We start from the raw sequence: 27,397 nt of genomic DNA on the forward strand, positions 1-27,397 counted from the left end.
ATATTATACCTATTTATTATATAGATAAACAAAGGAAGACTAAGTAGAAGGTAAGTCTACAGTAAAAAAAGGGAAGAATACAACAGTTCTTTTCATTGTACTCTCCAATACTGATATTACAAACATCCAGAGGAGATTGTCAGACCTGCTGATATTTATAACTGAATTTAAGGATGAGTTAATGAATATAAATGCATGCTCAATACTAAAAAAATTGTTGCTATGCATACCCCCAGCTTGAATATCTAACCTTCAGAGGATCACTGAAGAAGCCCTTTTATCTCTCTATACATGTTTGTTTTATCTGCAAAATGAGGACAATAATGTTTTTATTAGTTTTTTAACCAGAAGTGTTTTGCAGATGAAAACTTGTGGTTTATATGCCATGTAGCATATATATGACATGGAGTATAGCACAAAATAATCCTGATGTCTCTGAGAACTTAAAGTCTCCTGGAACAAAACTGGAGAACTTTGTAGCAGTTAAGGAAGAAAACAGCATTCAGTGCTGTCCATTGGGAAAAGCTGCCAGAGAATATTGTCCCTTCAGTCACACTGTGGGGCTGTCTAAAGGATTCCAATAAAACCCTAATTATTCCTGTGTAATAACACAGATGCATCTTTAAGCTCAGGCATCAGATGAACTTACAAAACACCTCTGTACATGATTAAGACATGATCAGATACACTTAAAGTAAGAATTCTTCTCTAATATAGGTAAGGTCAAAGGACAAGTAGGTGTGTCAAGATTATGTGGTAAGTGAAGGGTGTGGAGCTGCAGGTTGGACTCTGATTTTTCCTCTGTGAAAGACCCCCAAGAAAAAGTCTCCACAAAGACAACAGAGGGAAGTCACAGATCTATGCAGAAGCTTGGGAGACACACCTTTTGCCAGAAATACCATATTGTGAACACGAATTTTCAGCTGAACTTCCCAGGCCCTTGTTAAATTTCCAGGTAGAATTGCAAAGATTTGGAATAGCTGGGGACAGGACAGTATTTCTTTCGCAGTTTTATTTCTGTCATGAATTGACTCAGCTTTTAGGATCTTGACCAAGTGTGGCACATTCCCACCTTCAGCTCTTTGGTCACTGCGGACACACTACTGTCCCATTGAGCCTTGTTTCAACATTTCCTCATAAAAGATGCTGAATCTACTCATGCACCATCATGCCACTGTTACGGATATTTGTACCTCACTAGCTGAGATCTGAAACTATCACTACTATCAGTCTCCTTACCAATATTACCCTTTTTAGTACAACTCTTGGGAAAATTATTATTTAGTGTACTTCCCGGAGAGAGCTGTGTCAGTGCTGCTGAGTTTTTTAATAAGCATTCATCTAAATCAGTACTGTATTATTTGAGTTATCCTATGCAACCAATTTTTCTTAAGTAGATTTATTACTGTAACTAGAAAGCTTCCTGTATCATATTTAACTGGAAATATCTGCTGTCTGCAGTCCAGAAAAAAACCCCAACAAACTAAAAAAAGAAACACTTCCCCAAAGAAGCTAACCAAACAAAAACCCACACCAAAAAAAAACCCCAACAAAATGAACAAAGAGAGAGGTAGTATCTGGTAAAAGGCACATAATTACAAAGTTTTTTTTAAAGTTTGTTTAATTAGTAATTGCTACAGAGAAAATAATACGCCTCCCATTGCAGTATTTTAATGAAACATTGATTAACAATTATAATCCTAATTATGTCTATAATTAAAAAGGATTTCATGATTAAAAGAGGAAGTGGTTACTTTATACCTACACTTTCAAGTAGCCACCAAAAAAAAAAAATTAAATTCTTCTTTTAGATAGCTGCTTTCTAAAACCTTGCATTTAAATTACCTGGATAGATGCCTCACAAAATGTAAGTAACTTAATATTGGTCAAATCATATTAAACTACTTTAATTAAATTAATTTATTTTTGAGTAACAGATTTGTCCAGTGCTCTATAGTTAATTATAAATTAAATTTGAAACCTGATGTATATTAAAATGTACTTCTGTCTACACAGCACCAACAAAACTCTACACGTGTGAGCCCACAGGCAATGGATTCAAGATTTATAAAAAAAAAGAAAAAGTTTCAATTGGATTAGAATGAATTGCTAATTTCAATGACCTTGATAAAACACTGCCAGATTACTGCTTTTATTTTGAATCAAAAACTACTGAAACCCTCTGTCAGGACTAGAATTAGTCAAGGGTCATCTTAAAATGACACCTTAAAAGCCAATACAGGGTTCTGGAATTAGACTTCTAAAGTCAAATAATTAGGCCAGTAGATGTACATCTACTAGTATTAAGACAAAAGCAATTCAACATTTATAATAATTTGTGTTCTCTTGCCCCATCACATAGAATCCACCTTTTCAACTTAGTGACTCTCAGTTTTATCTAAGAAACTCCTCTGGTATTGTTTACTCTTTCCATAATACTGAATTTCAGTCATGTTGGCATAAAATACATTTCAGCTTCCTTTCAAGGCACTTTTGAATACCGGCTCTTACTCTTGAGTTATACATTAATGATGGAAAACTGTTTGGTTGCAGAAAAAAGGATGTAATTTTCTAATGTTTTAAAATAATGTTAAATTTATTTAAATATTGTTTTATCTAAAATTAATAATTTTTCCATATTTTTAAGTTTCAATGACTTGACAATTTCATGACTCAGTCTGTTCAATTGTTATAACAAGTTGAAATTTTTTTATTATAGTAAAATCAAAAGGAAATTCTGAATTAAGGATACCTTTTTCCCAGTGGCCTGTGGTTACTGAAGGCTGGTCTTACAATGGATGAAAGACTAATTTGTTATTTGTGCCTTTAAAGATATGGATGAGCATATATTATATCCTTAAAAGTTCCATGTGCTTTATATGCTTTTCTATTTTTTTCTGAGCTCTTTTATTCAATTACTGTTTACTTACTCTTGAGTTGTTCAGAGCTCATAGAGTAGCTAATAGAAATCTCAAAATTGCTCTTGGCATCTTCATATCAAAATGGATGATTGCCAGTAGAGTAACAGAGCTTAGCATTTCTCTTCAAAAATATGCTGCCATTGAAACTAATGAGAATATTGATGGTAATGTGGGAGAGTGAAATGGTAAATGACTTAAACATTGCTAAAATCATCTAAGAACCTTTGCACAGCTGCCCATCCCTCCCCAGCTACAGCTACTCACTGCAATTTGGGCTGTAGCAGGAACTTGGGATAAGATAAAGGTGATACTGTGGTCTCATCACCCCAAGTCTAGGGAGAAGAATGTATCCAAAAGAGATAGGGGAAGACTGAGATGCTGGTGGCTCAAACATTCATATTTTACACGTACTTTCTTCTGGCAGGGCTGCTCAGAGAAAGATCCCTTCATGCTGTTGGCTACTATGGTGAAAAGGACAGCCCAAGGGCTTCCTTGGAACAGAAGTGATGGGTACATCACTTGTCCATGACTCAAAGAAGTGGGACAATAGCAAATAAAAAAGATTAATACACAAAACTCAGTTTGAAAATGCCCTTTGTCACTTAGAGGTACTGAACTTTTTTTTTTTTTTTTTTTAACATGGGAAGAAAAGTTGGGTGAATATGTTTCAGATAATAATGAGCAGAAGTCTCTGTGCATATTAATTGTGGGGTTTGGTATTTCCAAATTTTTTCACAAACATCATCACTATGGAAAATTCATCACTTTGAAATAGGCTTACCAAAGTCTAATATAATAAAGCAATGTCTTACAATCTATAATATAATTTTCAAAATGCAAATGTGAAAAGCATCCACTTTAGAGTATGAAATCTGAATTAATTTTCAGAAGATCTGCTGTGTCAGCAAACTGAGAAAAAGTTTACAACAAGAGATAGAGAACCTTGCACAAAGACCTATTCTACAAACCTAAAATGTAAGCCATTGGAAATGGTTTTTTGAGCTACAATGGGAAGCAGATGCACAAAACAACACATAAACTTCACAGAGTATTAGAATGCTCCACACTCTGTGTGTATGTCCAGCATTTAAAAATTGGGGGATTACTCAGGGATTTATGAAGTTATGTTCTGATAGGATTGGACAGCTGTTAAATAATTAACTATGGAATAAATAGCAGGTGTGAGCATCTGGGCTTTACACTAAATGGAAAATTGTGTTTAGATGAAGTATATACAAGTAACATTTGCACCTGCAAAACTGAGAAAAGTTTCTCCCATTTTATGCAGGTGTTTTAAGGAAGAACAGGTTTCTTAAGAGATTTTGAGGATCCTATGTTGTGTTGGTGAAAAACTGGAGTAGACAGGTTAATGAGATATAAGAATCTATGGGAATAATTTTCAAGTGAAATATTATTTCCTAGAGATTGGCAGAGAGATATATTTAAGAAACATTCTTTTTCAGTACTAGAAAAACCTCACATAGTAAGCCATGACAAACGCTAACCCTACACATGATGATAGATCCCAAAAAAGGATTGGAAGAGTTGGAAAACAAAATAAATATTGAATTAGCATTTTCAGTATTGTTTTTTTTTTCTTCAACATCCCCTTGTACTTATTTCATGATCATCCAGCATGACAAAACAAACAGGATTCAAGTGCTATGAAATATTCTTCCTGTAAAGTAGCCTGAGGCAGTTTCTCTGCCTGTGCTAGCACTTGTGTTAATGATACAATAACAGCCTTAGAATAATCCCCTTCGCCCTCAGAAACACAAACAATCTTGTATAAACAGAAGAGAAAGGTTCTCAGGATTCCTCCTTAGGCAGTTGTAGGCACGAGTCAACATGCTTCACACAACTGTCTTGTGTGCAGTGGACACATTATTCAGGCATTGTTAAGAGCATCACTTAACAACAGCAGCAGCAGCAAAGGCCTTGCCATAAAACAAGGCTTTCCATTAAATAGGAAACAACAAAAATCAAATTCAGGCTGCTCATTATCTAAATACAATAAAATATAATAAAATATCTATTTAAATTAGTTAGTGTGATCAAGTGATGGCATTCTTTGGTGAAACATGCTGGCAGAAGTAATCAAGTTGAACTGACCTTAGCTCTAATAGCAAAAATGTACCTGTCAGAGGTTGTGGATTCTAAGAGACATGAACATACCATGGTGCACTCACATTTTCACTGATATTAAATATGATTAGATGTTGACTTCCCAGGTCACTATCTTTAAAAGTAGAAAGTACAAAAATCTCACTTGGAAATATTCAAGTGATCGTTTACACAAGATAGAGGAAAAAAATTAGAAAAGATAAAATTAAACTCTCCAGCTTTTCAAAGGACGTGATCTTCTGTTCTTATTACTGAAAAAGAAAATACTAATTACATATTTCATTCCCAGTTCCTTCCTTCTCATACTAGCTTTATGTCAGAGTGTGTAATTCTGATATAAAGAAACTCTGCCTATGAAAAAAAAAATTCCTCAATTTTTAGTTATATTTCACTGCCCACAGATAATGCAGAATATTTTTAATGCAATATATGGCACAGGACAGTTGTCTAGGACAGCTCAGTTACCTGGGTAATACCTTGCGAGGCCAGTGGCACTACCAAAAACCTGCCACAATAAAGTGGGGTCCTCTTCCCTGTTCCTCTTGAACACATCATCCAGAGCTGCAGTCCAGTTGAGCTCATTTAACACGATCGTTGCTGTCAAACACAAAACAAATTTGTTATTAGAAAGTCATATCCTGACATGGGAAGCAACAGCTACAAAAAGCAAGCTGGAATAGTGAGAAAGAGATAAGATTTAATTTAACTAATCCATAAATTAAATTTTAAGAAACACGCTTCCTTTCCCTGCGCATTTTCTTTAAATTCCCCACACTCTCTTCTTCTGGCTGCATTATTTGCATGCCATGACTCTTAGTTTATTTGCACAGACAATATCTTCTACAAATACTTCATTTCTGAGATGTCATTCCAATGACACTTCCCAATCACAGACTGTTAATAAAGAAATAAATGCAAGCACATAAAGTTGATGCTTGCTAATTACAGTGCACTGCAATAGGACCAAGTAGAATGACATCAACAAAAGAAGGTATAACATAAACGTAACAAATATTTCCCTTTCAGAAAGTATTATATGGTAAAAAGACACTGATGAGTTATTGCTAGAGTTATTAAGGTGGGGCTGCATGAACAGCAGTGCTCATTAGCACACACTAAAAAGATCTTAATGCTCATTGATCTGGGCCCTGACAGTAAGGACAGCAAAGTAAATGTTAACACTTACGAGTTGGGTCAACTCCACAATTAATTTAAAATACAAGAAAAATCACATCTCAGCTAAACATATGTTGCAAGTTACACAGAAACTTACATTCATAAAGTTGTCCTGTACCAATACTTGTTTTAATCAATCAAATAGTTTATGTAATGAAACTATTTATGTTTCATTTATTATTCATTTAATTTATTAAACTCCATCATTCATTTCTGCCACAGTTATGTAATGAAACTAACATAAAATATTATGGAATATTTTAACATATTATGGAATATTTTAACATGTTCTATACCTTCTTGAGAAGGATATACACTGGGAAACTTTAAAATTGAACATTAAATGATGAACACTGCTACACTACTGAAGCAATGGACTAGACTGAGTAATCAATGAAATTTTATTGTGGCACAAAACACCTTATGATATAGCTTATGATAAATCAAGCTTTTCACCTCAATCAGTTGTAAGAGTTTCATTAATTCTCCCTCAATGCCCCCAATTTTAGGCAATTTCAAATGCACATTTATTTTTGAAATGCTGTTTGATGGTTTAGTCGCTAATTCTCCCTTTTGTGTTGCACACTGGGATTGTAAGCAATGTTTCTTAAATTGAAACACCTAGATAAGCAATCCAAGAGTTGAAAGGAACCTAGAAGAAAAAACTTTTGAAAGGTGCTAAAGATGTAGGTATAAATCCAATGAAAACTGCCACTTGTCGTAGAGATCCTGCTTACGTTATGGTATTGCACACAGGAAAGAAAATTCATCTTGCAAATGGGCAAGTCAAGCTGAAATAAAACCAGTTCACATTTAAGGAACCTGAGTGGCATTACACAGCAAAATTTTTGTAGGTCCACCTTCTAACCCCTTCTACAATGAAAAAAAAAAAAAAAAAGATAAAAGCACGGATGGATTGAAAGTTAAAAGTTTACAGCCCATTTCCAAAGCAAGGCTCTTAAAAGATACTACAGAAATGAGATCACAACATTAAATTTTATAAGCTTGTTTTTAAAGGTTAAGGAGAAAATTGCTACACCATGTATTTTGCAGAAAGGTTTATCTGTTTTTCTCAGAGTAATTTTAAGATATTACTCTCTCAAGAGATAGCTTTTTGAAGAAATATCAAATTAAATTTCCAACTCTTGAGATTTCCTGTAAGCAATAAGCTTGTATTATATATCTCTCTTTGTGTCAAGTAGATAATTATAAATAAATATATGTTTACTTAAAGAAGAAAAATTCCCTGAGGCACCATGAGATGTTAATTATAATTTTTAAATGGTTACTGTTCAATTATGCCTTGCATCCCATTTGACCCACTGTGCAATTACAGATTATGTACGGACTTTCCAAACTTGACTTTGTGTCAGATCTTGCTTCCAGAAGTGGCTCCATTAAGTCATTAGAAGCTCTGTTACTTAGACAAGATATTTTCAGCTTGATTTTGTTTCCTTTTGTGTTACTGTTTCCTATTCGGAGGGACAGGTATCACTCATTTCACTCTAGTGCCCAGTGACAGGACTCGAGAAAAAAGCAGGGAGCTGTGCCAGGGAAGGTTTAGGTTGGGCATCAGGGAAAGGTTCTTCATCCAGAGGGTGGCTGAGCACTGGAACAGGCTCCCCAGGGACGTGATTACAGCTCCAAGCCTGACAGAGTTCCAGAAGCATCTGGACAATGCTCTAAAGGCACAGGGTGCAGGGCCAAGAGCTGGACTTAATGATCCTGATGGGTCCGCTCTCACTTAGCATAATTTGTGATTCTGTGATTGTAACATCACACAAAAACGTATTGCAAAGAGTTACATATGTATGCACACACCTCTGCACATACATAATCATTATATCAAATATATATCTCAAATAAATACATACAAAAAAGAAAAAAAAAAGGAGACAGTCTACAGATAGTAAAATAACTAAATACTGAAGTGCCAAATCCGTATACTAGAACTGATAATTTTAGCACTTTATTAGACTTGTTGTGATTAGGCTATAAAGTGAGAGATTGGGATTACTAGATCTTGTGTGTAATATTTGTGGGGAAGTGATGCTTTACAGTGAGATTTAAGAGTTTTATGATATTATTTATGTCCCACCTTCCCCTTCCTCCTCCTCCTCTATAACTTCCTCCTGAAGACAAATACAGTAGCCTAAAAATATCCAAGAATTTGCAGCAAGGGGAAAAAACCAAAACCCTCAAATGGCCCAAGACATGAAGCTGGAATTAAAAAATTAATAATGTGGAATTCAAGAAAAGCAACAAAAGCAGAGCACCTTAACAGAAGGAAAATGTAATAAATCTGAGAAAAGGCTACTAACAGTTTGTAATGTATCTGTTGTCAGGCACTGAAAAACAGATATTCCTGCACCCCAGAAATTCACAGTTAAGTGCCCAAGTCTCATTTCTGTAATAAACTGTAACACATGACAGGTTCAACATACATCACCTTCTTAATTCACTTTCTCATTATGACAAAAAAATGTATTTGGAACAGAAACACAGTTTATTTGGTGGGACTGATATGCAAATAAATGATTATGTGATCATTAAAGCAATCATTCTTAGAGTGGTTTGCTATTTGTAATTCAAACTAGGAAACTGTTCATTCATGGGTTTTGGGGGGGGGGATTTGTTTGTTTAGGGTTTTTTTGGTGTGTGGTTTTGTTTTTTTTTGGGGGGGGGGGGCGGGTTTAGTTTGGGTTTTGTGGGTTTTTTAATTATTTTGTTGTTGTTGGTTGGGTTTTTTAATCATTCTACCTAAAAGTATATGTTCTATTGATATAGAATGCACCCACATCTGTGTTAACTAGTCCAGTGATCAGTAAATGAGGAAAAAGGTGCTGGGAAATTTTGTTTGAATGGTTTCTTTTTCTAAGTGTTTTTTCCACAGCTTCTATTAAGGTTTTCTGCTAAAGCATACACCTTGAACTTTAAAAAACAAGCTGTAAATCAAGTCCTTGGATTTTTCTTCCCCTTTTTTTTATTTTGGAATGCAATATCACTGGTAATGGGCAACTTCAAACCAATACCTGAGCTCTGATTTAATGCCTACAGCAAAGGATTTGAAAATTTCCAAAGAAAAGCAAGCAAACCCTAATCAGCAAAAAAATGTTCTTCAAATGGTCCCTTATAAAAACATCCTGATTCTCAATTGGCACATAAAAATCAAAGCTGTGGTACTCTCACTAGCTCATAGTATAGAACACAGCACCTGTCAGAATACCTTAACTGGAGACATAGTTTATATTAACCTCATTTATACAGTGAAAAATTATTTTCTGTTTGGAAAAAAACATTTTACTAAATGAAATGTTTAGAGGTGTTACAGCCACATTTCTGTATATCTCCTTGTCTTTCCTTGAGTTAACTTAGATACAACAAAGAGCTTTTGACTGATAATTGGCAGAAAATCTAGTTGGATAAAACTCTCCAATAAGCTTATTTTCAATTCTGCTAAAAGAAGTCTTTGAAGATTACTTCTTCAGAATGCATCAGCTGCTACCTTTCACATGATACAAGCAAGATGAAAAAATAAAATTCATCATCACACAACATGAAAGATCATTCTTTGTGGCTAATTCCACTGAACTCTATCCCTCTTTTCATTTTTTTTCCTCCTTCTTTATAATATGAGGTTTAGGGGCCTTGACAAAGAATGAATTCAATTTTCTCCTACAAGTGCAATCAATAAAAAGTAGGGAGCACTGCTGTGCCTTCTTTAAAAGAACTGGAATACGCTTCTGATGATTTATTCAATGTAGAGGCTCTGGCCTGCATGCAAGACAGAGAACAACTTTATTTGAAAAGCCTGAGAGCTATTTCCCATATCTGAAAATATGTGAGCTGCTGTTCCCTGACATGGCAGCTACACAGACACAGGGGAGAGAGAAGGCAGCTCCTAAGCAGTTCATTAATTTTCTTTCAATGTCTGGAATGTATTACCCTTCCATATTACACTTAATGAAGTTGACCTATTGATTTCTTTAAAGATAACACTGAGCAGTAACTGTTATGATTTAAATATATATTTTTAATCAAATATTATGGTATTTAAAAGTGGGGAGAGAGTGACAATACTTTGGAAAGTGCATATTTTTGCATGTAAGTGTGCAGACACAGACACTTCCATCTGTAGCCATGCTCATCAGATAATAGAGAAACTCCACTGAAGCTATAAACTAGTTTTCTTTATGACTTGTGTGTCTCAGCAATTTTTTTTAAAGATTACATTCCTTCATGTTTATGTTAAATTACACAGAATTTTATTCACTCTCCACTGTCACTGGAAATTTGCACTTCTGTCTTCTCTTACTTCCTTCTTAGGAAGGAATGGAGATTTTATTTCAAGGTACTTTTAAATTAGTTTTTTGCACTGGCTTATCCATATGTGTGTCTTTATTAGTATATATATTTGCATGTATATACACACAAACACATGCATTTTCTACATAACTCCCAAATATAATTTAAACTGTTCCAGCAGTAACTTGAGCTTCAACCCTTTGAACTTAGATGTGTATTATAGGTCAGCTTCTTCTCTCTTGCAATAGCAAAAAGGCCAAAACAAAGTAAATATTTATAATGGCTCCAAAATGAACATTTTCTCTGAGGTAATCAGTTCTTTGAGTGGCATTGGAAACCTGAATTTAGATATTTATGCTTTTTATACAAAACCATAGGAAAGTGTCCAACTCAACAAAACTTTACAGATGATTAGAAAACAGTTAAAGGAGAGTAATAGAAAAATTTTGAGAGATAAGGGAACTGGGTAGTATTTTATCCACCCTCACTTTTAGACTTCCAACCTATATCAGAAAAAATATATACAAATGCCAAGGCAATGATTCCTTTTCACTCAAAGCAAAGGAGGAAAAGCAAAAATAGGTCTTTGAATTTAGCAAACAACAGTTGTTCTATGGTGACATTTCCAATTGGATTGATCATTACTTTATGTGATGCTCTGCCAGATCTTGTACATATTACATATCTTCGTATTTGTTACAAAATCTTGCTTTGAAAGAAACATTTCCATATCCCAACATATCATAATTTAAAATTACTAGATAATCAGAACTGTTTGGGTAATACACATTTAATGACAAATGGAAGCCAAAGTACTAAAATACAAATTTTAATATATGGAGCAATTACTGGATCAAATAATTTCAAGATCTATAGAGCAGATATTTTACACTTGCAATTAAAAGCATAAAAGATAAAATGTCATGTACTTTTTTCTTAAAATGAACTTCTCCACTCCTCATTAGATATTTGACATTATGTCCCAGAAACTTCTATAAATACATCCATGAAGAAGTTGCTGAAGTCTAGAATACTGTTGTGTCTGTGTCAAATCAAGTAAATTAATTAGCAGTGCTCTATGTTCTGTGCTGCTGGCTTTGCTGCCGTGTACCGACAGGCAGAGAAGAACAATCTCTGTGTATAATAAGTAAAATCATATTAAAATAACACCCAGGAGAAGGAAATGAGAATAAAAATGTCAAGAACAGAAGATGGAAATAAGCTTCTATTATAATTCAACAAAAAAGAGTTAATAGAATGCAGAGACACAGACTCTTTAGTACACGCTCATAATTTTTCAACAAATTGTTTATGTCTATGAAACACTAAAGACACCCATACTCTAAACTGCAACCCATTGCTGACAACAGCATTTGTGCATCTTTCCTGTAGGTGCCTTGTTTCCTCTTATCTCAAAAAATGCCAAGAATTATTTCAGAGTGGAACAATACCCAATGTCAACCATAGAGTGCTGTAAGGTTATTTTCTGAAAAGATGGCAAGAAGATAAAATGTGTGAGAGATACTGTTCGCTAGAGTGGTTCTAGAGGACTTTTCAGATTTTGTAGAGATATGCACAGTCTAAGAAATTGCTAATTTTTAATTATTATTTTATTATTATAAAATAATAATTATATTATTCATTATTAGTTTTACAGATTACTTCAAAGTAGAGTCTCTATTCAGAAATAATTCCTTCTTAAAAAAACCAAAATAACCCCAAAACAAAAAACAAACCCAAAAAATGCAAAGAGATGATTTTAATGGAGATATAAGGGATTAAATATCAAAAAAACACCGACATATACTAACTCTGCACTTCCTTCACTTTGCTCTAATTTTTTGTTAGCATTTCAAAGGACATCCTAGTGACATTCAAATTAAAGTAACTGCAGAGATATGCTTGATCTTTAATGAAGACTTCTCTCTCTAAAAAAAAAAATTAATTAGGTGTTAACAAAACCAAATAAAACCAATCAAAAGACTGTCTGCAAATGCTGTTCTGGAATAATTTATTAAACTCCGTCATCATTCTGCCACAGTACTACCACTTCAGTAACTTTCTAATCACTAGAGCACCTTAAAAGTTCAGTAAATTCCAAGCTATAGCTGGGTTAAGGGAAGGGGAAAAGGACTAGGAACAGACAAACTCATGCAAAAGTGCTCTCTTACTTCATGCTTTCAGGACTTGGTGGGGTTTGGTTTTTTTGAGTTTTTGGGGTTTTTTTTTTTTGTTTGTTTGGGGGTTTTTTGTTGTTGTTGTTTTGTTTCTTTTTTTTTTTTGTTTTTGGTTTTTTTTTGTTTGTTTGTTTTTTTTTTGTTTGTTTTTTGTTTTTTGTTTGGTGGTTTTTTGTTTTTGGTCTTCTTTTTTTTTACTATTTTGATGTTTTCCATCATATTTTGTTTCAATTGTAGTCTGAAAACTTGTAGTTAATTCCGAACTGGATGCTATCATGTGTTGTTTTATGTAGATCACCTCTTAAAAAGTTATTACAGTTTTCCTTACAACATGCATAACACCATGCATCAACATTTCCTTCTGTCCTCTCCCCAGCCACGGCAAACTGGAAAGCACTCATATCTCCAGCAAAACTAGAGATGTGTTAGTACAATTAAATAAAGGCCACTCATCATATTGCTTGGAATTCTATATCTTTGTTTTGTCCACCATGACAAGAAGACGAACTGCAAGTGGACAAAATGCTCGAAATGGCCACTAAGATGGGATGGGAAGAACAGAAAATCTGTCCTTTCAAAGCAGACAGAGTTTCTGTGATGCAACCAAAAAAATGAATCAGAAAGCAAGCCCACCCTCCAAAATGGTATGTAAGAGTAAGGATGGCACTGGTACAACAAATGGGTTGAAAGTACTTGAGAATAAATTAGAAAAGGCAATCAGAAGGTCTCTTTTAGAGCAGAATATCCTAAAATGATCTTTTGCTATGAGATAACAGTAAACAGCCCAGATCTTTTGAGCTTGATCAGTTTATTAAAGGAATGACATGGAGTAGCTGGACTAAGAAATGGATTTGTCAAGAAAAAAGCTGCTCTGCTCTCATACGTCACCCTTTGTTACAAATAAAAAAAGTCTATTTAGAAGCTTAAATTTAGTAACCACAAAAATGCACTTTTATACAGTGCTAATGGCAGAACAAGAATTAAGTAAAACCACTTATATTTAATTAATGAATATGAAATGCTTGCAAATAAACCATGGATACTTATATTGACTTCATATATATTTCTAAATAGAGTTCATAATGTTGTCTATATTATAAAATATTAAAATTAATTATTAATAAACTGTGTACTGTAAAAACATTTTCTTATATAAGTAATATATGGAGTACACATATTTTAAGAAATATTAAAGTAATACAGAGGATTTGGTTAATGGAGTCTCATCTAATCCCCATATATATGAAATATTAAGGAACAGCAGGCTGGTTTATTTTATTTAAATATATCTCTGAAAACAGAAATCTAACACACACCAAGTGTGAGGGGAATATAGTGCACAAGCAGGAAACGTGAGAAAAATGACGATGAGACAATGTCTATTTCATCACCTGAGCTGGTAAAGATGTGACAGCTCCTGCTCCTCCTCAATATTTGTCCTGGGGTGACTTTGTGATGCTTGTATCCCCCCTTGTCTGTTCTGTTTATGCTGGATATCAAGTTCTGAACCTTTAAGACTGGTTACAAGGAGTGAAGGGGGGAGAAGCAGTGCCCAGTTTGTTTGCAGAAACTGCTCCTGCTGCCCTGCCTTGCTTCTCACAGACTGCTGTCTGCAGCATGGACAGCAGGAGAGAGCTCTACTTTGCTTTTAGTTAGTTTTTAGCTAGCAGAGAAGTGACTGAAACTTTTCTTTTTCCTGGAATTGTTTAAACCTGCTCTGGACTGAAAACCCAGAAAAACACCCGGAGCTCACACCTGTGGCCCACCAGGTCCAGGAGGTAAGAGACTGAGCGAGCCAACCTACACCCCATGACAAGGACTTTCTGAATTTGCCATCTCTTCAGAATAGCAAGAGGCTTAATTGTTTAATATTATTCATTTTTTATGGCTGTAGGCACTTTGCTTGTTAAATAAACAGGGTTTTTTCACTTTTCTCCAATGAAATCTGTTCCCAAACTGGTTGGAAGAGGGGCCACTTGAATCTGCTTTTTAGAGGGACCCCTTTGGAAGCTTCCTCCCAGATTTGCCCTAAACCAGGACAATATTCCAATGGATGAGTCTTGAGAATGAAAGAATAATGAAATTTCCACAAACATTTTTTAATTGTTGTTTTTCTTATTATTATTTGCCCAAGGCTGGTCCAAAGAGAAAGTGGACTGATACTTTCTGAAATTCAACTACCCCAGAAAAAAAATCCCAGTCTCTCCAACAGATGAAAATCTTTACCAAATGCAATTGCATTATACTTTCTCAGAACATAAAACCAGAACATTGCTCCTAGCATCATCATAGGTATTGTACCTCAACTGTTAAGTAAGTGTGGTTTGGTGTTGTTCTCCAGATTATATAGAGGGAACATGAATAAAATACCTCTCTCTTAAAGATCACGGGGTTACAGAGTACAGAAAGTTGAAAGCTTGCTGAATGTATAAACAGTAGTGCTTCTCACTTTGAAGACATTTCTATTTCTTGCTATAAAAACTTTTCCTGTCCCTTTACAAAAAGAAAAACATATTAATTTTCTTTTCTTCTGTAGTATTTAAACTATGAGGATAAATACACTGACTCCCAGTCCTGTTCTTCTGAGATGCCAAACTGTGTTCCATTCTTGGAGTGAATTCTGGCCTCCCTGAAGTTAATGACAAAAATTTTACTGTCCAGGGAACTGATTTCATCCTTCATCTTCAGAACACAGTAACCCTGCAGTGTTCAGACACTCTCTCTGTACATAGTATTTTGTCAGTCTGATCCAATAAGCAGATGGCAATATTAAGAGTTGAGGCTTATTGCTTTAGATGTTTTAAGAAAATGAAAAAAAAAATCCTTATAAATCACTTCATAAGAGTCTGAATGCCTTTGAAATAAAAAAAAATCAAAAGGATCCTTGAGAACACAGTAAAATTAAGCTTCTTTGTAGTTGTTTTTGTCTGCTTCCATGTCATGGGTACTCTCATGAGTATGTATTAATCTGAATTTTCTCTATTCGCTGCTTTAATCACTCAGTATAGAAGTTCTTTGTTCTACACTGTCCAGACAAAAAAAAAATTTAAAAACATGTGCTGTTTTTAAATGATGCCTTAAGTTTAGCTTTCGTACTTCCAGATTCTGTACTGCATTAGTATGTAACTCTGAACTTCATACAAAGTGTTAGAAAGTTCTCTTCACACCTTACTTAGGTAAGAAAAAAGTTCTTTTCCAGCCTGAGAACCAAGGACACCATTACAGCTTCAGGGCCAAAAAGTACAAACACCAGAAAACTGAGGAGAGCAGACTGGAATGATGGGACTTCATAACCTGAAGCTGTAACTGGACAATTAACCCCAATATGTAAATGGAGCAAAACTTATAAAAGTGTGAAAATTCAGGGCTGGTCATCCATCCTGGGTCCTCCTGGGGTAGAGCCATGGCTGGATTCTTGTACTGCCCAGGGCATATCCTTTGAAGGCCTTTTAATAAATACCTACTTTATTCTTTTAACTCTGTCTGGCCTCTGTTCCAGGCAGGCTCCCTAGGAATCAGCTGAAGGTCTCCTTGTTTTTAATTTACTTTGTGAATACCAAACCACAGGACAAGGCAGTCAAATTGCAGAAAATTGGAATGGGATGAAGAAAGATATCTTATCTTCCATCTATTTATTGTTTAAGAAGGAATTGTATCTTGTTATAAATACCTACCCCAAGTGCCTAAAGTGTACTACATTTTAGTTACTTTAGCCTCCCATATTTAACTGAGGCACATAATCCTTCCTGAATGAGTAAATACTGCATAAGATTTTAAAACTAGAGAAGCTGCTGAGTTTGAGGTTTCTAAAGGCTTCTGTATGGGTTGTTTCCAGTACCAGGGAGAGACCAATGTATTAAGGAAATACAGACACAGCTGGAGCAATTGCTATGGAATGGAAAAATGTATATGGAAACAAATCAGTTAGGAATATACTATACAAAACCCTGAAGTCATACAGTATTTAAGCAGCTATTTTCAACTGAAGTCAGGGAGTAAGGATACAGAGTGCCATATTTCCCAGGATAAAGGAAGAGGATATAAGAGTATAAACTGGGATTTAAAATTAAGTGTAGGAGTCATATGACATAATGAAACACACCAAACTTCAGACTCATTCTTACAGGCATTTCTACACATGTTTAACTTTCATATTTGATAAATGAAAGAAGCAAAATGGAATGTCAGCAGCTTGGCACCTGCTAAATCCCACTGTGATCTGATATTCTGCATCAATTCAGGATGTACTTCAGGGAAATAATGGCCCAATCTGCTAATATCCCAGTGCAGCAATGGTTTAAAAAAATGAAGAAGAAAGACACAATATTTTTACTTCTTTTTTATATAACTTTCAGGAAAAAAAAACAAGAAAAAAAAAAAACCAGCCCAACAATAAAAAGAACCAACGAAGCAACAGAAAGCTTCTTGTAAGAAACTCGTTACTTTGCTTTTCTAACATCACCCTGGCTTCAGACACTTCACCTGTTATCAGCCTGAAGTGCAGGGCAATGGAATCAGCTATGTATATTGAAAAAGCTGCTGCTGTGATTGCAATACTCATTGCAGGATTTGGAGATTTTATTTTCTGGCACACCTGCCCTGTGCTGTTGCCTGAATGCCCACGAACAGCAGATGTGGGCCAGGGGCACTGTGAGAGTGCACCCTCTGGTTAGGCTGCACCAGAGGGAAATCCACCTGCTGCTCTCTGAGATGCCTCAGCAGTGTCAGCTGCAGTAACTTGGGCCAAGCTGTTTTCTTACAAAGGGCATTTCTGATATGAATTACAGTGCTAACATAGACAGATCCAGCTCTCACGAAACAATAATGGTCAAATAAATTAGCTGAGCTGAGAGAACAACTTGCTTTCCAACAGCAAGGGTCACAGTCAACTGGCAACACTTAACTTCATACATTCAAGATTGTCACTCTGTCTTACGCACACTGTCACCTCATAATTTTATTTATTTGTAGCAGCAGATGTATTTGGAATATCTTCTATTATAACTGCAAGGAGAGGACACAACTTACTTGACAAGATGGGCTGAGCATGATAAAAAACAAACTATTTTTATAGATATACAAACTGTAACACGTTTAACAATGAACTTACCTGAAAACCAACTGCTTCCTTGACAGAAATATTCTTTTAGACTGCCCACCTATTGCAAATGGACATATTTTCACTAAAGCCACTGACTGCTATGTTATTCCAGTGCATAATATGAAAATGAGATGTAGTTTTTTATTTCTGACCTTCAGAATTCCTATCATTGTCAGAATGTAAAGAAAACCCCAAAACCAAAAAACACACATCAAACAAGCAAACAAACAAGCTCACCAAACCACAAACCAAAACAACCTCCAAAGGATTTCCTTTGAAGGCAGGAAATAATAATAATAATAGTAGTAATAATAATAATAATGTCAAAAACTCCTTATTTTTTATTAAAATAAGACATACATATTTTTTTCAGTAACAAACAAAAAACTATTTTATTCCTTCAGTTACCTCTAAGAGAGAGATAAAAAACTGGCAAGATACAAATGTTCTGGATAACAAGCTCCTACAAACTTGCTTCAGGGACAACACTTTAAGAAATATTGTAGGACTAACAAAAACCAATTTTTTTCATAGCCAAAGACAATCTTTCTTGCAAAATAAGATTTCAGGTGCATGACCTAGTGAGTAATCATTGGGTATCTATCCCTTGTCTCCCTTCTTGACAGCTTATGCCACAGCAAAGCATAAAATACTGTCAAAGGCATCCAGTTCACACTTTGTGACAACATCCAACAAACTGAAAAAGCAGACAAGTTATCCATCATCTCCTAAGAAGAGTATAACCCCTAAGGCAAGGCAATGGAAGAGACAAATGCTGCAGCTATGCAATTTGCCATGATTAATTAGCTCATTATTAATGTATAATGATTCCATTTAGTTAAGGATGATCTAATAAAATAGGTAGGAATCGTTCATGTCTTGAAAAATTTAAAATGAGAATGAAGAACCAATGTATTAAGACCAACACGAGCAGGGATTGAGGGAAGAACTCAATCAGCAGCAAAACAGGAATTATTGCAGAGTTCTGCCATACCCTTCAAATCCCTACTGTCCTCCCAGTTTTGGAAAAGTAAAAACAACTACTGAACATCCCTCTGCCTCTGACCTCCCTTTCCCTGTTATTTCTGACAGTCAGATCAAACTAAGGACTAGTTCTGAAAAGTGAAGGAAACTTTACTGACTGCAAATGGAAGAGCTCAAGGAAAAGTGGTGCAAGAACAATCCTGGTGCAGAAATGAAGAGACATTCATGAAAAATTAGCTCAACAAGTGTGTGCAGATATGTACTGAAATACCAAAAAATGAAAAGAATTTTCTTGGGATATCTATAATTAGAAGAAAAAAGTGCAGTGTTTTGAGAAAGCAAGTCAAGAATAATATTTGTGAGACAACTAAAAGTGTTTAATGAAATTACCTAAAAAACTAGTCCCGATTATCCTGAAAGGAAATAGGAAACAAAACAGTAACTCCATACAAGCACCTAAACCAGAGCTACTTGCTGATGTGCACAAAAAAAAAACCTTTAAAAAATTCTGTATTTTGTAGTATTTTCCCTCATCAGACAAGTAGAGACATATAAAAAATTATTTTGAAAGCATATATACATAATTTGCAAGTAAATAATTTTTAAAGATTCAGTATAATCTGGATTATATATTACATTTTTTAAACACATGGCAACGATATGTGTACATATACATATAAAATATGTTTTCAAAAACAGTGAGTAAGCAGTTCAATCTATGGATGAAGCAAAAAATACAGTTCTCACACTAGAGTGGGAAGAAGCTGAGATAAAAAACTACTTAATTTTGCCTCAGGTTGTGTTCAGCCCTACTCTAGGGTTTCATTACCCATTCCAGCAATTTATATTTTGATTATGACATTGTTTCATCTGCCTAGAGCTTTCGGTATTTGTATCTAGCAAGACTGTGCTAAGGATAAAAAAAAAATAAATTAATATAATAATTAAAAAAAAAAAAAAAGGCAAGCATCAAAAAAAATCCAAAAAGCTGGAATATTTGTTTGTTGTCTCTGAAAAATTGCAAAAAATTAGGCTTACCATTTTACTTTTTTACATTTTTGGGTTTGAAATCAAGATATAGTTCACCATTCTATCCAGTGGCTATATTCACTGATTTAATTAGCATTTTATTACCCTAAATATTGCAAATAATGCATTCTTCAGTGGGATTTCCTAGTAAAAACTGAATCAGCAACATAAAAATACAGATTTAGTGATGTGAGTAGTCTTCCTGATATTTACGCATACTGGAATGCTAGGTGGGAAGGTTTTCCCCCCAATGTGAGTAGCAAAACTGAACACTAACACTGTCAGCCACTATGTCAGCATTGCTAGCCTTTAATTATTTGTTAGGTTTCAGAGTGTATTTAAGAGAAAAACAGGCCGAAGTTCTAACCCAGGAGCTCTGGTTTGCTCTTCTTTAAACTGCTACGTAATCATGGAATCAGAGATTGGTTTAGGTTGGATGGGGATCTTGAAGATCCTCTGGTTCCAACCCCCTGCCATGGGCAGGGACACTTTCCACCAGACCAGGTTGGTCAAAGTCCCATCCAGCCTGGCCTTGGACACTTCCAGGGATGAGGCATGACAATGCTCAGCTGCCTCAATGTTCAGTTTAGTGACTTCATGCTGACCCCCTGCTCTGAAACACTCGAGCAATATTTCTGTCTTTGGAAAGTTTAACTACTACAATGCATGAAAAATGCTAATGGATCATTCATAAGAGACCATAAATCAAATAACTTATCTGAGCAAGTAGCAAAGAAATCTCAGCACTATTACAATTCTAATCTTCAGAGATAAAAGATGAATTTAGCTTAGTGATAATCAGTCCCTTATTGAGAGTTCAACAGAATTTACTGTATAAACTTTTTTTTCTCCTTCTCTATATCTCTGTCTGCATATATTGGTGATATTTCAATTATTTTTCAGTCAATACTAGTGTTAAGAAGTCAAACCAGCTTTCAGAGGAGTGAGTTTGAAATATGAACATCAAATAAATTACTTATCGGTGCCACAAAGAACGGACACACATTTCCTGAAACTCTGTCATTACAGTTATTGCTCCAAAATCCCCAGATGACAATCCCTGTCCAAACGCAGAGAGTGGTGGTGTATTTTCTAACAGGAAATTTCTAGAGCACCCTTACAAAAGTCTCTGGAGCAGCAGACAGGGTGGTGGAAGAAAGGCAGACATTCTTTTTAGTCAATATTGTCTTGTAGTTTTATTACCATGGAACATCTTAATTTTCTTCAACTCTACTGAAAAAAAAGGTCCAGAAAGCTGTCTCTTGTGCTTCCCACTCAAATCAGTACTATCAAACAGCGTATTCTTTTGAGATATAGGATTTAATTATTTATAAAAAACTCAACTGAAAGAACTGTCTAAGATTTTTAACTCTCAAGCTGTGCCTTTATCTTTGGAGACACTCAAAACCCATCATGTCTGCAAGTTTAGTCAAGAATTTTTTGAACACAGCTGATGTGACTTTCTGCAATAATCTCATAAAAAAAAAAAAAAAGTATAAGCCACTGAAAAGAGATGATATCGAAAGCAAGAAAGTGGATCTTCCCCTTCCAAGGATGCATATAATATTCTTTAAAACTCTTTACCAAAATACTTCCTTCACTGCCCGAGTATCTTCCTGGGACTTGCAATAACTTACAAAAGGTATTCAAGAAAGAAGAAAGAACTAAATATTTGCCACAAGGTGACCAAATAACAGCACATTTCAATGAGAAACTTAAACAAAATCATAATAATAAAAGAAAAAAATCACAATTACATAGCATTATTCTTATTTACATTATCACATGCCCTAATCTTTCCAATGCAATGATCTCTATTTTAATTATTTTGCATGTTCCCATATTAATCTTATTCTCGCAAGAACCCTGTTTTTCTTTTTCGTGTGTGTGTGTTACTGCACTGCATTTGTTTACATATCAATATTTATTTACAATCGATTGTATGCATTCAGCAATCCTTCATTTATAGGCCAGATTTTATTTGTCTCTGATTTATATTCATTTTATTCTAGCAAAAAGCTTTCACTTCGCTTGTCAGCTTCTATTGAATGTTTTTGTATTGATCTTCTCAAAGTAACAGCTTTTCGCTTCCCTATCATTTTCACAGCTATCACGTTCATTTTTATATCAAAGTCATCATTCTGATTTTCCACTGCTTTATTCTACATTATAGCCTTTTGGCTGCTAAAAGCATTTTTAACACTTGATTTTGACATTATTGTTATAACTGCTCAGGAAGACAATCCAAAAACCTGGTGATGACTTTGTTCAGTGTCTCTTACAGTGCTAAATTCAGACCACTGAATTTGCACCAAACACTGTCCCCTCTTCCAGTTATCCCACCGATTTTGATGAGAGAAAAAATAAACTAAGATTTCATAGTAGTTTAACCTTGTCATACAGACACACACACAGAGATACACATCTGTTTTATGGTACAAGTAGGCTAACTGAGTTTTTTATTTATTTATGAAGCCTTTAGGCAAGCAAAACTTTCCACAATGGTCAGGAAATATGTCTCCAAAAATAATTGATGCTTCTTCCCCAGGACTTAATCTCCCCATCACTTCACTTCCATTTACCTCAGTGAAACACATTCTTCTTGTGGCCTGAAAATGCTGAATCTTAATGGTTTCCAGATCTGAGCCTTTAAACACTGCATCTGCCCCCAGAAATCTTCTCAATTTCACTTCAGATTAAAACAATTAAAACACTGTAGCAGTGCACAGCACATCTGCAAGCAGCACTGTGGACGTAAGGAGCAGGTGCAGCGCTCTCTGAGTTATGACCATTGTGGTGACATCTTTGAGGGACAGTAAAAAATCTCAGCCTGGCTAGATATTATTATTGTGAAACTCATTTTTTTTAGTCATATAATACTGGTAAAACAAGAAAAAATAACAGCTGGCAGTTAGAAGTTGCTACAGTGGAGAAGCTGTAGCCTAAGACTTAACTCCTTGTTTCACCACTGTTTTCTCAATGAAATAAATACATCCCCAAATTTTCTCCAAGTGAACACTGAAAGACCACATCAGAATTTCATAATAACTACATCACAGAGTCCAACATTTTAAAACAGGTCAAATGCAAAACTCTAGCTATGTGTTTACTGAAAGACAAATACACTATTTTTTAATCTCCAAAAACACAACAGAACACACATTTTCTAACATAAACAAATCTGATCTCAAATTGTTTAACTCTCACAGTATGACTCTTGGTAGCACACAGCATCCTGAGATCAGCCCACTGAATTCTTCAGTAGCAAACAGATCAGAAAAAGGAAATTAGCAGAAGTTAACTAAAAGGAAGAAAGGACTTGATAAAATTGGAATACTAAAGGAACAAGCAGGCAACTCTTCCAGGTCATGTGAAATCTCAGAACAGCAGAACAGTAGGGAGCAATACATTTTTTAGAACAACACATTTCAGTCTTGCTGGTAGTCAAAAATGCCTTCCTTCAGCCAGAAGTTATCTACACAAATAGAGTCGTTCCCACAATTAATCTTATCAATTAATGTAATCAATATTTTCCCTAGCAAATGTATTAAAAAAACTGTAGAAAGTAATTATTCACAATGAAAAAAGTTCAATAATGACTTACTGGGCTACATTAAAAACATATTTAAAAGGGAAAAAAAAAGTCACATAGAGAGCTACCCTAATTGAAGTGTTAAATAGTTCCTTTCATCATGATTGGTGACATATATGCAAAATGTTCGAATAATTTTATTTCATACACTATGAAATGACATATTAAAGCAAATTTTCTTTATTTCTCATCAGTTAATCTCACTGTAAAGTTCCTGGGACAATTTGTCCCAATCCCCCAAAGCACCCACCCATTTGTACTCCTCTGGCTACATGCTGCACCTTTAATTGGTATTCTACAGTAACCTAAGGCTCAGGTGCAGGAATGTAGGTTCTAAATCTTGTACCTGCATAGGGATATCAGGAGCAGAACTTTTTGCAGGAAACATAATAATGCAGCTACTTCTATCACTATTCTTTCACAATACCATCAGAAATTTATCAACACACAAAAAATGAATCAAAGACTAATTAAAAAAAAAAAAAAAAAAAAAAAAAAAGACTTGGCCCAGTGGCATCTATATGCTTTTCTATTTTATTTCTTCTTCTAAAAAGGTGATAAATAGACCAGTGTACAAATTTTAAGCTGCTTTTATTCCTAATGGAGCACTGTTATCATATTTGAAGGTACATTTCACTAATTTGACATATTAGTAAGAAATCTGTATGGTTCAAATGATCTATTTATAATGTAACCTGAAAACATTAATTTCTAGGCTGAAGCTAACACCAGAATACAATTTGACCCAATTTTCTGCTTACTTTCATTGAACAAAGTATGCTATTTATTACAGTGTGGCTGTCATTACTGTTACATACACATTAAAGCACAAAAGGTAGTTCTTGTTCTTTCATAAATTTCAATTGCTGGTGCTTCTAAGCCACTGCATTTCTAGTAACTGTAAGTGGAGTTTTCTTCATAAACAATCTGTGCACATATCTGTTGAGAAAATAAAACAAGGAATCACCTCTTGTAACAACTGTCTACATCTGCAGAATTTCAATTACTGAAAACCCAAATGCTTTACTTCCAAATTTGTTTCTGAATTAAGCTAGCTACGTATGTGTAACTCATATTAGGTATATATATATTGTGTATATATAGGTACAATGTGAGCAGAAGGTATAAGTCCTGGCTGAGAAAACCAATCTTTAGATTGGAAATGTCAGCAAGAGCAGCAATTAACGTCAGGCTGGAATCAAAGGTGTGATGGAAGGAAGGAAGGACAAGACTGGACATAAAGCTGCTTGCACTGGAGCAGCTAAATCAAAGAAACAAGTGATGCACTGGCAATCAGCAGAAGAAATGAATTGCAAAAACCAAGCAGAGAAGGACCAGCAAGTGAAAAAGCAACAGTATAAATCTGATGTCTTGGAAGATACAAAGAAAAAACAAGGAGCAGCAAATGAAAGGAACTGGAGAAAAATGGGCAGGTGATTCAAAATGGATGGATGCTACTGTAATTCCTCTGAGACTGCCTAAGACAGTACTCCTTTCAATATTTGAGAGAGATGTCAGGATGATATAGGTACATACTTAGTTGAAAGAATGAGAGTGAGAATTCTGGAAAGTCACACTAACGTCAGTAAAGTCTTTGGAAAACAGTGCTAAGGAAAATAGGCTTATAAGTTCCAAAATCAGACAGGCATCCTAGCTCCTGGGAACTAAAATATATAAAATTGGAGAAGACCCCAGAAATGGCAAAACAGAGATTACTGACAGTTTTTCATGTTGGAATAGCTAATTAAGCTTTAACCTCCTTTGCATTGATCTGTAGCATCACAGGTGACAAAAGATGTTCAGAAAAGTGTAGGCTCAGGTAATCCTCAGAAAGGAACCTTGGCCACAAAGGAAAAAAACAATGTCCCAGAAAATAGAGTCTCAGAGTTTGATGATTTCTGACCACAATAAGCACAAAAAACATGTGAATGAGTAAAGCTTTCAAAGAGTTTCCAAAATATCAGTGAGAAAAGTAGGGTCAAAGTTCATACAATGTTTAGCTGCAAGAGAAGAGATGGGAGACAATTCTGCACCCCACTTCATGCAAAAACACAGAGAAAGAATTATATAAATGAAGCAATTTCAAAAAGAAACATCTCAAGAGTATCAAACAGAACAGTATTCTAGTGAACACATCTGCTGTGCCATATCCACAGGAATGTTGCTTTGCCAACAGGGAAGAAAATATAAAAGTTATAATTACTGTGTTTTGAACAAATCCTGGAAGTAGAGCTCAGTAGAGGATAAGTAATTGAATATGGAGAACATTAAATATAACTAAAATTATGACTATAGAAAACAATATGAAGTTACAATGCAGCAGCATTGTATTTGAGGTGACAAAACATTAAAATCTTTATTGATTTTTGCAATACTAATCCTATTCTGAAAAGACAGGGCTAATATGGTTTAAAAAAATATTGACACAGGGAAAAAAAGCCAAAAAAACCAAGAAAAGAATATGAAATACAAAGACATTAACCCTTATCAGGAAGCACCTAAATCTCAGCAAACTGGAATTACATTAAGAATATATGCTACCTTGCTTTGAACTCTTTCGTAGGACTCTTCCATTAGCTACTGTTGTTAAATGATTTTTTTAAATAAATGGGAGATATTTTCCATTTCACATTTTGACTTAGCAAATGTACTCCTAGTATAGGAATAAAATGCTCCTAATCTCTCCTGCATTTTTTTCCTCTGACAGACTTTAATGGTGGCATTGATTTGCTTCATAGTTCTCAAGTTTACTGCAAGTTGAGGGCAACTGGAATATAGTTGGTGACCTGTATCTCACAGTGCCCAAAGTGTAGCTGATTTTTAGGATGTGGATATTTGAACTGGACAGTTGCATCCCTTGGTGACATCAGCATGGGTGACAGAGAACTAAGGCTGCAGGAAACAAACCTTGATTGTGCATTCTGTCCCTTCCAGCAAAGCACATGAATTATTTGTACATATATTAATGATTTTTTTAATAGAAGCTTTAAGTATTTGGTTTTTGAAACAAGAAATGTAAGTTGCCACCTCACAGCTATAATAAGGTATCATATTTTATTTAAGTATCAAAATCCATCAGAATGATAACCATAAAATCCATCATTTCTGATAACCACCAGAAATTATTGTGTGCTTGCTTCTACCTTCCTAGAAAAATTGTTAAAATAAAATGGAATTATTCTCCATTATCAATCTGTACCTTCATTTATAGTAGCAATAATGAACTAATCTGAATGACCAAGTAAACAATAATTATTGACCTAGTAGTAATGAAAATAGTATATTGGCTGTGATGTAGAAAGAGTATGAAAAAATTATCAGCATAAAGTGTTCTACATGTAAAGCTGTTTAAACAGCACCTTCAGATGAGGACACTCTGCAATGTAGTTAAGTGTTTTATGAACCATCCCAGTATCAATTACTTTTAGTAGGCACTGGAATATATTGCCTTCAGGAAAATTCAAGCAGTTTTTCTTATTTTTAAATGGTAGGAAAAGGCACCTTCTCCAAGTAGAAGACACAAAATTGTAAATATGCTCTTGTTAAAGAAAATTTGTAATACCAGACACTGCTCTTTATGCAGTGTAGTGTTTGGTACAGCAATACTGTGCCTGATCAAAATTATATCCCAGAGCAAGAACTAGGCATCTCCAATAATCCAGTTAATGAAAGATGACTCACCTCTGCTTACTGAGAAAGAGAATGTATTCTACCTCCTAAAGAGAACTACAGTTGTTTTTAAAGGCCATCAGTCTTTTCATTAACAACTTCCAGAAAGCAGCTCAAAGTTCAGGATGATGTATTGCTTTATTCTGTGAAACTTACTGTCATAGATGTCTCTTGTCTGTGCCATCTGAAACACTGCTGGTTTTCTGGTTGTTTTTAAACACAAACCAAAACCAACTGACCCAACAAACAAAAACCCAAGCCAAAAAGAAACAAAAAATCAAGGGAGAAAAAAAAATAAAAACAAAAATTAAAAAAACAC

At 34.8% G+C, this 27,397-nt stretch overlaps 1 protein-coding gene across 3 annotated transcripts in view; it reads right to left on the reverse strand.

Moving 5' to 3' along the window:
• Positions 1–27,397, reverse strand: part of CACNA2D1 (calcium voltage-gated channel auxiliary subunit alpha2delta 1) — a 452,272-nt gene that overhangs the window by 190,324 nt on the left and 234,551 nt on the right. For all 3 annotated transcript variants that reach the window (XM_066318753.1, XM_066318754.1, XM_066318752.1), the window contains exon 7: positions 5,511–5,642. In XM_066318753.1, the coding sequence (XP_066174850.1) occupies positions 5,511–5,642 (132 nt within the window). The remainder of the gene's footprint in view (positions 1–5,510; positions 5,643–27,397) is intronic.

This window comes from Sylvia atricapilla, chromosome 5 (assembly GCF_009819655.1).
Source record: "Sylvia atricapilla isolate bSylAtr1 chromosome 5, bSylAtr1.pri, whole genome shotgun sequence".
In the NCBI taxonomy this organism is placed as follows: domain Eukaryota; kingdom Metazoa; phylum Chordata; class Aves; order Passeriformes; family Sylviidae; genus Sylvia; species Sylvia atricapilla.